The 13916-nt window shown below is 34.8% G+C and overlaps 2 protein-coding genes across 2 annotated transcripts in view; one reads left to right on the top strand and one right to left on the bottom strand.

The window, feature by feature from the left end:
• The window catches only part of SUPT3H (SPT3 homolog, SAGA and STAGA complex component), a 566769-nt gene that overhangs the window by 546233 nt on the left and 6620 nt on the right, over nucleotides 1-13916 (bottom strand). The window contains exon 2 of the mRNA XM_047733198.1: nucleotides 7424-7524. Within this exon, the coding sequence (XP_047589154.1) occupies nucleotides 7424-7524 (101 nt within the window). The remainder of the gene's footprint in view (nucleotides 1-7423; nucleotides 7525-13916) is intronic.
• Nucleotides 1-13916, top strand: part of LOC125102234 (runt-related transcription factor 2-like) — a 46457-nt gene that overhangs the window by 31291 nt on the left and 1250 nt on the right. The window lies entirely within an intron of this gene.

The following is a 13916-nucleotide window of genomic DNA, read 5'->3' as shown; positions in this document are numbered from 1 at the left end:
GTCTCTTGATCTTTAGGTTGTGTAAAGAGTCATTTACATTCTTTATTTTTTTTTATTAGCTTTTTTTTTTTTTAATTTTCAGCATAACAGTATTCCTTGTTTTTGCACCACAACCAGTGCTCCATGCAATCTGTGCCCTCCATAATACCCACCACCTGGTTCCCCCAACCTCCCACCCCCGCACCCCTTCAAACCCCTCAGACTGTTTTTCAGAGTCCATTGTCTCTCACGGTTCACCTCCCCTTCCAATTTCCCTCAACTCCCTTCTCCTCTCTAACTCCCCTTGTCCTCCATGTTATTTGTTATGCTCCACAAATAAGTGAAACCATATGATAATTGACTCTCTCTGCTTGACTTATTTCACTCAGCATAATCTCTTCCAGTCCCGTCCATGTTGCTACAAAAGTTGGGTATTCATCCTTTCTGATGGAGGCATAATACTCCATAGTGTATATGGACCACATCTTCCTTATCCATTCGTCCGTTGAAGGGCATCTTGGTTCTTTCCACAGTTTGGCGACCGTGGCCATTGATGCTATAAACATTGGGGTACAGATGGCCCTTCTTTTCACTACATCTGTATCTTTGGGGTAAATACCCAGTAGTGCAATTGCTGGGTCATAGGGAAGCTCTATTTTTAATTTCTTGAGGAATCTCCACACTGTTCTCCAAAGTGGCTGCACCAACTTGCATTCCCACCAACACATTCTTTATTGATAGCATTCACTGTTAGGAGGCAATCAATATATAATGGTAATATTAAATTTTAATCTCCAATCCAAAATTACCACTTTTTGATATATTTCGGTATTAAAGAATCCATTTTTTTCTAAGATTCTATTAATTTATTTGACAGACTGAGACACAACAAGAGAGGGGACACAAGCTGAGGAAGTGGGAGAGGGAGAAGCAGGCTTCCGGCCAAGCAGGGAGCCCGATGCGGGGCTTGATCCCAGGATCCTGGAATCATAACCTAAGCCGAAGGCAGATGCTTAATGACTGCGTCACCCAGGAGCCCCTTGAAGAATCCATTTTTATCCACATTTTTATCCACAGTTTTGAGATTTTTTTTTTAAGTGGTCTTTACACAACATGGGGCTCAAACCCACAACCCTGAGATCAAGAGACACACACTCTACCAACTGAGCCCGCCAGGTGTCCCCATCCACTACCATTTTTAAAGATTAATTTTGAATTTGGCACATTTAAAAATAAAAAGTTTTTGAAATACTAGCATGTTAAAAATAACAAATTAACAAAATACTACATAACATATTGCTAACTCTCTAGCTACCAGAAATTCTACAAAACTAGCTAAATGAAAATGAGAACCCAAACTCACAATGCTGTTACATATTCAATTACATATTCAATTACCCTGGCAGAATAATCAAGTACAATACAATATGCTCAGAGCTATAGTGGTGGGACTTTTAGTAAGACTAAACACAAATATATTATGTAAATTTACAAAGGAACATTTTTAAGAAACACACTTCAGTATTATCTGTGCTTTCCAAAAAATGGAACATGAAATATAATATTAAACCTCCCAATCAAATCTTACCTGCCAAAGTAACCAAAAATTAATATCCCCAAATCTTTAAAGAACTGTGCAACAATGACAGCCAAAAGAAAGGAAGCAGCAGAAAGTAAACTGGTGACAGCACTTATTTATTTACTTAAAAGTAAATAGTAAATTAAAAAAATGATGTAATACATATATGTATTTTCCCAATTTCAATAAAAATATAAGAAACCGAGAAAAGAAGTAGTCCATGTATAATTTATATTTTCCATATTTCTTCTGTGTTGTCAAACAGGTAGCTACTTGCTATATGTGACTATTTAAATTTAATTAAGATAAATGCAAAATTCAGTTGCTCAGTTGCCTAGCTCACTTAACGTACTCAGTCAGCACACATAGTTAGTGGCTATTATACTGGAGAACACAGAAATAGAAATTTCCATCAATGCTGAAAGTTCTACCGGACTGCAGGTTACAAGGCAGACAATTCATTTTTTATCTGTAATTATAAAAATTCTTCCCATGAAATTGCATGTATTTCCCCCTGCACTTGAAACATTTTTATAAGCTTCCTAACCAGACATTGATGAGAACCACTTTTTTTAAAAGATGATGGCAACAACTAACAGGACAGTGCCTACTATGCACTGGAAACAGCAACTATCTGCCTTGACTCAGAATCTCATTTCATCTTCATATAAACCCTGTGATGTAGATGCAGGTCTACGGTCCCTTCTCTGAGAAAAGTATTTCAGAATTCCTGGGTTTTCAGGTTTTAGAAAGTTAATACTGAACATGAAGCATATGCTATGTACCACCATAGGCAGTCTAGGTAAGCACTCAGGAACACAGTGGAATGTATGTACGAGAGGTAAGTGAGTTCTAGAAGTACCCATGAACCAGCTAGTCCTGGTTCTGCCAGCAAACTGGTTCAGAACTGGTATTCCCATTCTCCAGTGAAATACTTTGCAACTATATTGTACTTTTGAATGACGGATCTGTGAACTGTCACCTATTTTTCCCCACACAACGGATTTTCATTAGAGAATTACCAAAATGACCATCCCCCTGGACTTGGATTCATTCTAAGACTGAGCAACATATTTTTCTCCCTGGTAATTACAGACATACTATCCTAAACTTGAAAGCCTTGTTTAGTTTCTTTTCATGAGATAACTGATAGAGATATTTCAGTACAAATTCAAAACTGTATTTTGTACCATTTATAAGACGACACTTTTTTTTGGTGCAAGCACTTAATTCAGTTGGGATCTAGCAACTTAAACATTTCCTTATTTCATTTCTGAAAGGAAACTAGGTAAAACCAACTTTCAGTTACATACCACTTTTTAGGTTCTCAATCATCTTTCACAGATTTTCTCACTTTCAGGAAAGACTGTGACCAATTTTAAATAATTTGAAAATCTTCCCCATTATTATTGTATTTATAAACCAATGTATATCTTAAAATATTCCAAATAGATGCATTCCACAGAAAGTACAAGGATAAGTTTATCACATATTTTAGTGTAAATTTATCAAGAATTAAAGGAAAATATTAATGGCAATAAAATATAACATTTAAATATTCAACAATGTAGCTATGTTTATATCCAAAATTATGACATATCACAAATATGAGCATCCAATAAGGAGCCTATAAGTAACAAATACACAATTTCAACAAAAAATTACACTTTCTCTTCGTTATAGACATGGCCTTACTTAAAAAGATTTGGTGATTAGGCATAGGAAATTAAAATAAATGCTATGATAATATGAAAATAACTTCATCCAATACTTATAAAAAATTAGACCTCATTGTTAATGATACTAATTAACAATAATTATCCAGCTTTCACATTATTTCATTTGAGTATACTACTCACACATAAATTGATTCATAAACTAAATTTTCTAAATCAAAATCAAAGCTTGATTGGCTGAAATGTAGTTTAGCATAATATGTCAGAAGTATGGACTCTGAGGGAGTTAGACTTCCTGGCTTAAATATAAGGTTTTGCCACTTACTCTAATGGCAAGTTTTTGTAAGTTACTTACTTTTGTGTCTCAATTTCCTCATCTAATCTTTAAAAGGGGAATAATAGGACCTACCTCACCAGGTTGTGTGAAGGTTAAATGAAACGGTGCATGGAAGTAGTTAGGCAGTCCAGCATTCACTACTGTCAGTAGTATTAAAGCACCTCTGAACTTGGAATGAATTGTTAGCACTATTTACCTTTTAAGAATTCTTCTCCAATTTCCTAAAAAACTTAAATGCACCAAGAAAACAATATTTGAAGGAATGCTGTGTCAGCTGAATAAACATCTAATATTTACACATGTTTACGTATCAGGTCTCTTTAAAGTCAGATTAACATGAGGCTAGAACTGGGAACATGACTCTTTCACAGCTCCTAACTTCAAAATGCTAAATTATAGCCAAATGATGCCATTTCACATACACATCTATGCCCTCACCTAATGCAGCAATGAATGAATAGTTGTTGCTATGTGCCCCCAGAAACTCCTAGGAAAAGAAGCAAATCTTACTGAAAAAATTATTAGTTCAGTTTTGGACATATTAAATTTGAGGTGCTCATAGAATACTGCAGGGCGTTCCAGGAAGAAGTCAGAAGTAGAAACCTCAGGAAGCTTATTCTCAGAAGTTCATCACTCTTTGTACTACCATGGAATTAATTTTTCATGTCCTATTACCTGATAGTTATGTGTCTCCACAAACCTCTATGGCTACACTAAGTCGAAGGCTTAGTCGAAGGTCCTGCCATGTAAAGGGTCAATGTTGATTTCTTTAAAAATAAAAAAGTTGCAGAACTATACAGTTAAGAGAGTAAATTTTATCATATACTAAAAAAGCTAAAACAATTTCTTTTCAATCTGTGAATTTTAAATAAGGATGAAATTTTCATTTAGAAGAATTCTTACAAAATAAAGTAAGTACCTACAATGTGAATTTAAAGAGATTTCACTTTGTAATTTACAGAGTTAAGTAAATTACTTGAGTTCAGTGAGTTAAAAATGAAAAGCCTCTGGACCCTCCCAGCACATATTATTCAAAGAGCTGTGATAAGAAGCATGTAGCAAACGTGCTGAGTTACTTGCTCTAGGTTAAGGGAAAGCTGCTATCATCCCCCATGCACCAGCAACTGTCTGGTAATCCTTTAGTTTAAAATCTACAGAAACACCTCCTAAAGAATGCTTCACTGTACTATTCACAAGCCAAACTTAAAATATGGTCCATTCTATCACGGCTCTAACAGTAGTACAGACCAGCTAGCCGCCAGCTCTGTATTTAACAGCAGATCATGACAATTTCATTTGTGCTTGACAACTAGATGCCTTTCATTGAAACTATCCCCTGGAAATGACACTATAATATTGTTACTTATTTAGAGGGCAGGGAGCCAGGAGAAAAAGAGCCATTTATGGTGAATGGGTGTGAAAGACAGTAACAGTAGAGGATTAAAAAATGGTAATACAATATAAACAGGCTTAACAGAACTGCGAGATGGGGATACACAGAATGGAATTTCTACAACACAAAATAAACACGAAGATTTAATCCTGCACTTCTCATCAGAAATAAGCAAGAATAAATATATACTGCTTCTTATATAATCAAAAGCCCGAAAACCTCATACTGATATTGGTAAATTTAAAAGGATTCCCCCAATTTGGGCCCTTTTTTCCTGTTCTATGAAGCAATTCATAAGGGGAAAAAAATAACTTCAGACTATAAAATATGATGAATGTAACTATTAGGAGTAGCCTCTCTAAGAGGTCTGAAATAGAAGGAAAATGTACATTTCTTCCAAAGCTGTAGCCAACAATAACTTTTGCATTCTGAATCCAGCTTAAGCATATTAGTTGAGAAGATGTTTGCAAAAGTATTTAATAAGAAAGTGCTGAATTTAGCTTTTATTTTTTTCTGTTTTCTTAAGTGGCCTGCAGTCTATCAAATGCACTAAGAATCTCCCCTAAGTGTAAATGACCAAAAGGAAATAAAGCTTTCCCCTTATAGAAAGCTGTTTCTATAGATCAGGTAAACCTTTTCTGTAAAGGGCCACAGAATAAGTATTTTCAGCTTTACAGGCCATATGGTCTCTGTCACAAAAACTCAACTCTGTCGTGTAGCATGAAAGTAGCGACAGGTAACAGATAAAATGAGTATGGATGGGGTCCAACAAAACCTCATTTTCAACAACAGATAGCTGGTCCATGGGACCATGACCATAGTTTGCTGACCTATGCTATAGACCTTGTTTTTTTACCTACGACAAATATATTGTTTTAATAAACACCACCAACTTTGAAATATGATGTCTGTGATTTGCTTTAAAATATTTCATAAAAGAAAAGTGGAGAGTAGGTTAAATGAGACTAGCAAAACACAATTATTGTTAAGGTTGGATGATGGATGCATGGAGTTCATTATCCTATTCTCTGTAACTTCATGAGTTTGAAATTAAAAGCTTTTAAAAATACAAAGTAAATCAATGAACCAGCTCTACATGAAAATGAATTTCTTCACTTTAATGTAAACCTTCTAAAGCACATTTATTATTTTGAAATATAATTAACATTATGCAACATAAAAAATTCTTAATGTAAAGCAACAAAACTAAAATGAAAAGGCTTATTATATGAAAGTGTATACCAGCATAAACCCTTAACATTTTCCATAATTTAAAACACAGGCTCCCCCATATAGCTCCTAAATATATTAAATTTATTCTCATCTTATCTAACAAAATATTACTGATTTTTTAATATAATTATTTTTATAGGGCACATTTTATTTATGTTATTTTCCAAATAAATTAATATTTTTTATATTATTTAAATTTAGAGTCCTAAACTCTAAGAAATAAGTATTCATGGATACAACCTACATAAACAAATGCTTAAGGTCTTCAACAACTAAGAATGTAAAAGGATCCTCCGACCAAAAAGCTTGAGAACCTATGGCCTAAATGTTCTCATTGTTGTCTAAAGTATGTTTACCAAGCATATGAACAGCATATGTATTTGAACAATCACATAGTAAAGTTAATCCACTAAGAGGACTATCAATATACACCAACAAGAGGAAGATACTTAAATCATCAACAGAAACATTCTTTTCAACTTGCCCTGTATGTCATAAATAACATACCCACAGGAAAAGAAGAGCTCTAATGTGTTGTCCCACTTATGCAGATAATTGTCTCCTGAATTGTGTCCTGAACTCCTGAAGAAAAATATATGCTAGCAGACATCTCTAATAAGAGCGCTATCTCCTACCAAATCAAGCTAAGCCACGTCACTCAATGCAAAAAGCTAGAACTCAAGCTAAACAGGGCCTTAGGAAAGAAATCTTAATGACTGTACAATTTCTCAAAAACAATAAATGTGTTTTTTAAATGTTCTAGATTTTTTCTCAACATTTAGCAATATAATGATTTCAAATATTATCAAAACTAAAAAGTATTTAAATTAGGCTCATGGAATTATGATATTTGTGAAAAACTGAGAACCTCTGTGAAAACAAGAATATAATCAATCTCAAAATTCTCTAAATCTAAAACTAAAATAGGAATAAACAATCAGTAACACAGATTTGAACAGATAATAACCAGAGCAAAAATATTCATGTGATTGTCCATTCTTTTATAAAGATAAACCAATTTTTATTTTTCAAATACAGTACCACTCTACTATTTTTAATCACTTTTGCCCCTTTTGTATATGGCTATTTAAACTATTATCAGACTACTTCATTTTTACTTAAGTACGCATTTCCAAGTTAAGTTTTAGAAATTTTATTGTTTCTGTTGTCTTTTATCAACCTGAATAAACTTAATATAGTAATGTGTGATGCAGAGACATACTTACATCATACTCTGTAACTCTGCTGCAAAGCTTACAGACTTCCCTGTACTTCTTCCACTACTTGAAGTAGCAGTAGACATGGGGCTGGCTGCAGTATTATTCATCTAAATAAAAAAGAAATAAAGCTTACAAAATGTATTTAACTATAAATAAATGCATCAAAAATGGAAGCAATTATAAATTACTTCAAAAAGTATAGAAAATTTTAAATTTCTAGTTTGTTCATAAATCTGACTTGTCCATACTTAATGTTCTTTATTAAAATGAAATAGTAAAGAGGGGGCACCTAGGTGGAGTAGTCAGTTTAGCATCCAACTTTTGGTTTCTACTCAGGTCATGATCTCTGGGTCCTGGGATCAAGTCCTGCCTAGGGTTCCACTCTCAGCATTGAGTAGGCTTGGGATTCTCTTTCTCTCTCTCTGCCCCTCCCCCTACCCATCACACTCACATGTGTGCTCACTCTTTCTCACAAATAAATAAATCTTTAAAATGAAAGAGTAAAGAAGAAAAACCTGCTTAGTCAAATACAATATCAAAAAAGTACTCACTTAGGCGATAAACATTTTATGGAAGAAAAAGATTCATTAAAATACTTTACTAGAACCCCATGATTTTCAAAATGTGTTCCAGGGAGCCCTAACGTTCACAGGCAATACTTCAAGGAGCTTCCAGTGGTCCCAAAGCACACCCTCCCAGTTCCATCCAGAATCAGAGAACAACTCTGATTTTTCTATTTCATGTATTGGGGTTCCAAGTAAAAGTTAATATAAAGAGTTGGACAGCTGTAAAATATAAAATTAGAAAACCACTGCATAATCTAATTCCTATTTGAACCAAAACCTAAAATATAAATAATAAAGTCAATCAGTAGATCAGAAATAAGCATTGTGATATTTTATAATCTCATGGTTAAGAAAATCATCAATTTAAAATGTGACTTTTTCCCAATAAAATTAAGTTGATGCATAAGGGGAAAAGTAGATGCCAATCCTAATATATGCTATTTTATTTAATGCACGTGGTAGTCCCATAAACAAGAATTAGTGAAAATAATGTTAAAATAATGAAAGTAGATAAAAACCTCAATTACTCAGTAAGTGCTCAATAAATGTTAGCTACTATTTCATCTGTCCATATAAATTTTGCAATATAATTTTCCTTAAAAATGATCTGCAGATTTGAATATATGATAAAGCAGTACTGTAAACCTTAAGTATACATATATATATATAAAAAACTTTAAGTAAGTAAAGTATAACTTTAAGTAAACCAGAAGTCAGGAGTCAGACTGTCTAGGTTCAAATCCCAGTTCTGCTACCTTACTAGGACTTTGGGCAAATTACTCAACTTCTTTGTACTCCAGTTCCTTCATCTTTAAAATGGGAATGATAATCCCACATTCTTAGGGTTGTTGTGAGCATTCAATGAACTAATCTGTACAAAGCATTCAGAACAGCTCTTAGCACACAGTAAGCATACAATGTTAACTTATTATTGTACAGAGAAAGAATTCTTTTATTGGTCAGCTAAATGCTTTTACATGACAAATTGAGGTTACTCTTTCTTCAGAATTGCAAGTCTCAGAAACTTGAATATTTTCACTAAACAGCCTTAACATGATTCAACAAATATTAAGTACTTAGTTTCCTTGTAAAATATTTTTCAGTACTGACATTACTACAGCTAGCAGTCATCCTAGCTCAAAAATCTGTCTTTGACTCCTTCTCCTGCACCCTATAATTGAAAAAAAAAAAAAAAAAATTCTACTTATGTTCTTACATCCTCCCCATCTTGTTCTACTGTTATGGCCCTCTCTATAAACACTATTTATAGCTTTTCCCTTTCCATCTCATTCATTCTTCACCTTGCTGCGAAATTTATCTTCTTAATACATCCTCTAACCTGACAGCTTCTGTGGGCAATGGAGGCTGAAACTGATATAGGAAACCCAAACCCGGCTATTTACCAAGCTCTGAGAGGGAAGGACTGGGCTCCATGAAGATGACTGAAGGGAAGAAAAAAAAAAAAAAGCCACCAAAAACAACAACAACAACAAAACTACTATAAACCACTGCCTGAGACAGGCCATGTATGAAACGTTTGAGAGAAGGCAACAGGACAGAGGCCTAAGATGAGCAGCACACTAGCAGGTTGGCTAGATCTGGAATATCCCAATATCCTCCTGTGGCAAGGCCAATTATCTGCCAGCGTTAAGTCCTGGTCTAGTATGAGGTCCCTAAGCGCCAGAGCAAACGAAAGAGCAGAAAAGGCAAAACCTTTTACTCAAATTGAGCCTGAAAACCAAAATTCTAAAACACATAAAGAAGCTAGTGCTATGAAAGACCACTGACTTTTTTTAAGCCTCATTTTTTTTTCACACAGACTTTTAAAATAAGTACTTTTTTCTACAAACAATATAGGAAAAGAAGTATCACCATTAGAACTCAGGTTAAAAAGAAAAATCACACTGCCAAATCCAAGATTGGGGGAAGACAAACAGGAAGTGTCTAGGAACAGTCCTACAGAATCAGGACAGTGATAAAAAAGGAACCTGGCTGTCAAGGACCTTCAAAACGGTTCCCCTCATCCCACCAGAACCCTGGCAAAGATACGATGTCCCAGAGAAAACGTTAAACTCAAAGTTCATGTATTAACCCCAACCTCCAAAAACAGTTATGACTTAAGGTGACTCATCAGACTGGAAGACATGCCAGTGTGTGGCACGATCCTGTGGCCTAATGTCCCAAGACACTGCGGGAGCAATCTGCCCCTTTTTCATTTTGCAAATCCAGTCACCCTACTTTAACACTCTGAAGAGGAGACACTTCAGAAAGTAAATCTGTATTAAAACCACAGCTCTCTTCAGTTGTCCCCCTACTGCAAATGTTTCACGTCAAGGGTATTTATTGGTAAGAGGTAAAAGGTCCCAATCGTAGTTTATTATAACCGCGATCATCCTTTCACAGTGAAGTTATTTAATTTTTAAATCAAACAGGTGAATAACATTTTTCTGACATGATGAGCTGATAGCTCATTAGAATCTTTAAAAAATTATTTCCCATACCCGCATTTCATTTGATTTAGATAATTAACTTCTTTAGACATAACTTCTTTACACATCAAAGTCCTATCATCCCAATGCTTTATTTCCTTTCTCCTAGACATTAAAAAAAAAAAAAGTCAGTTAAAAGCAGAAGCACTCAAGTCAATTTTCTCTAATAAATACAGTTAACATGGAACTGAAAACCTACTGTAATCTTCTCAATGGGTTAATGTCCTGCAGTTGTTTTAGCTTTCAATTGAAATGCAGCTGTTTGCCATATTTTACAAAATGAATTCAGATGTGCAGATGGAGACCTAGATTATTTCAACATGCCACAGTTTAAATGTGAACCCGAAGAGTAAGTTCATCTCTGATTAATACTTATATTTAAACCTGATCATTAAGCCAAGAGCCAATACTATGTCACACCTGTAAGATCTTATTCTGGAATAAGTTGACATCTTTTATTGACATCTTTTATTTCAAAGTGATGGAATTTAAGGATATACCTTTTCCCATAGTGTAACAACAAAAAAATTTTTTTAATTGTAGTAAACGTATACATTAAAATGTGAATTAAACGAAAATGTAATGAGCATGCTACTGGGTTTCTAATTATAGCTCATATTTTGGGTGCTAAATGACCAAAGATGAAATACCATGAAACATATTTGGCTTAAAGTACCTCCAAGAGTTGAAAACTTTATTACTAGTTATAGCACCTCAAAACAACATAAATATCTGGATTGTGAAATCCATCAGTCTACCCATTTATTAAGACAGTAGAATGTTTGATCATTTCTTCTACTACATCACTGCTGAAGAAAATTAAGTCAGCAGATCTATATACTGATGCTGAGCATAACAGTTCCAATTCCAATCACTCATAAGCTGAACATCCTACATAATATAAATTAATAGAAAACTGTTACAATCAGAACAATCTCATCTTCATAGAACTCCAAAGGCAGGAAGCAATTATGGTTAAGCCAACACTATTATACACTGCATTCTGGTTCTGTTGTTTAAAAAAAAACCTCAAGTTACATCATGATACAAATTTCTCCTGCTGTGAAAAATAATACCAAATGATCATTCAACGACCGAGAATGTAAAAAATAAAAAAACGTTAAGTGTACAAAGTGTTAAAACTTCTATACCTAGTATTTGGGATAACACAATGGTAACTCCAATATATTTATATATGCCCCATTTCAAGTGGACTTCAGAAGGTATAAAGCTCAAGAGTCCATACAATTACCTGCTAAAAGAGAAGCAACATACCATGAATAACTGAAAGAACAGATGATTCACATATAATTTTTAACTGTTTCAAAACCAACTGCAATTTTTTTGAAACTGCTAATTGTATTTTCATAACTAAAGATCATTTGTATTCACTTACCCCATATCAAATGAGTTCAGGACCTAAAATAAGATGCATCAGTCACAGCACTTCTCACACTACAGTGTTAACTATTTCCTTGTCATCAACCTGCTAACTGCTTAATGACAGGACACTGCTTATTCTGTAATTTTAATACCTAATATACTGCCTACCGCTGCTGACGCTCAGTAAACGTTGCATGAATGATCAAATTACTGAGTGGTGTAATAAGGGAGAGAAAGATAAGAAAGACGTATCTGTACCATTTAGTAGCTTATAGCTTACTGAAGTTAACAGATCAGATATATTCAATGGAATGAGTTTAGATAAAGCACAAGATCCTCTTAGACAAGAGGAGCAGCTAAGACCCATTCAATTATTATGGGAAAACCGTCCTGAGATTTAATACTTGTAACAATCTGAAGATAAAGCATATTTAACTGCATTAAACAAAAACAAAACCAGGTAAGTGAACAGCACATCTGAACTATCCATGTCACTGGATTACTATAAAATCAAAGTGCAGAAGTGAAAGTACGTTGAAAATTATGAAGCACCATAAAAAGCAGTATGATAGCAAATATTCTTCCTTACCATTCAGTGAGCAATTATTTTTCTTAAAAACTACTAGAACAGGAATAAGTACTTCCTAACCAAAATTAGTTTGATTCTAATTAGTACGGGTAAGAAGCTACAAATTTTCGTAAGGAACAACCGATGATCAAAATGACAAGTTATTAGCTATACTATAAATAGAGAATCGCCATTTTAATATAATTATCAAAGTCTTCATATTTAGACAGAAAAACTCTCCTCTGTAATATACTATTTCCTGATATATTTTCCCCCACCAAACCTGCTTCCCTGTTCAACATTCCCAGCTCTATTAAGAGCAACACTACTCTTCAGTCACAAAAGTTCAAAAAGTCCAAGGCATTTTTGATTCACCAGCTCCTCTCCTGACAACATCCACGCAATCTGCTCCTGGCATATTTTCTTTTAATAAAGCAATTCTAATGCAGTCTCTTCCTTTCCAATTTCACCTTAACAAATACACTTACTACAGCACCTTTAAAAAACATCTCCCACCTTTTTTTTTTAATCTTTTTAAAAGATTTTATCTATTTATTTGACAGAGAGAGGCACAGAGAAAGAGGGAAAACAAGCACGGGTAGGGGGAGAGGGAGAAGTAGACTTCCCGCTGAGCAGGGAGCCGGATGAGGGCCTCCGATCCCAGGACCCTGGAATCAGGAACTGAACCGAAGGCAGCCGCTTAATGACTGAGCCACACAGGCGCCCTCCCACCTTTCTAATTAATTCTGTACACCATCTCCAAAGTACTCATTCTTATTTAGAATTATTTGTTACTCATCTACTCAAGGCATCCAGTATTTCTCCTTCACCTGGAGGATAAAACTTGTCTAAAATCAGTCCCACAGGACCTCTGCAGCCTCCCTTCCCACAGCAGTGAAAGCAAATATCCAGTTATCTCCCAGACCATCTCAGGTTCTTCTGAGCCTTTAGCCTACAGTTCTTCCTCCTTGCAATACCTTTTGCTTCCTCTCCACATCCTAGCTGCCTAGAAAAGCCCAACCTAAGCTCATTTATCTCCAAGAAGACTTTCCAGACTCATTATCATCAGGAATTCTCCTTTCCCTGTCATCTAATGTTTTCATTTATTAATTCTTTTAACTTTAAATATTTCAGTGCACACACATTACTTTAGTTTTATTAATAAAACAAACTTCCCAACTGTTGGCAGATGACTGCACCTGTACCTCCCCCTTCACAGAGAAACGAAAAGCCTTTATTTTCTAACTCCCTCCACTCCCCTCTTTCAAAACCACCATACCTTTGCCTAATTCCCTCTTCTTACATTCAAGGCACCTCCATAGTTAAAGCCAATGCCCCACCTGTTCATCGGCTTGATCCATTCCTAACTATTTAGTGAGCACCTACTCCAGGCCAAACACTGTTGTAAGAGATCTGGATATGGTCGTGACTGAGCTAGAAAAAAAAAGATGTTACAATGCAGGAGATGAGCATATAAATAAAATGCCAGGTAG

This window comes from Lutra lutra, chromosome 6 (assembly GCF_902655055.1).
Source record: "Lutra lutra chromosome 6, mLutLut1.2, whole genome shotgun sequence".
Classification (NCBI taxonomy): domain Eukaryota; kingdom Metazoa; phylum Chordata; class Mammalia; order Carnivora; family Mustelidae; genus Lutra; species Lutra lutra.
This window is presented reverse-complemented; position numbering and strand designations above follow the sequence as displayed.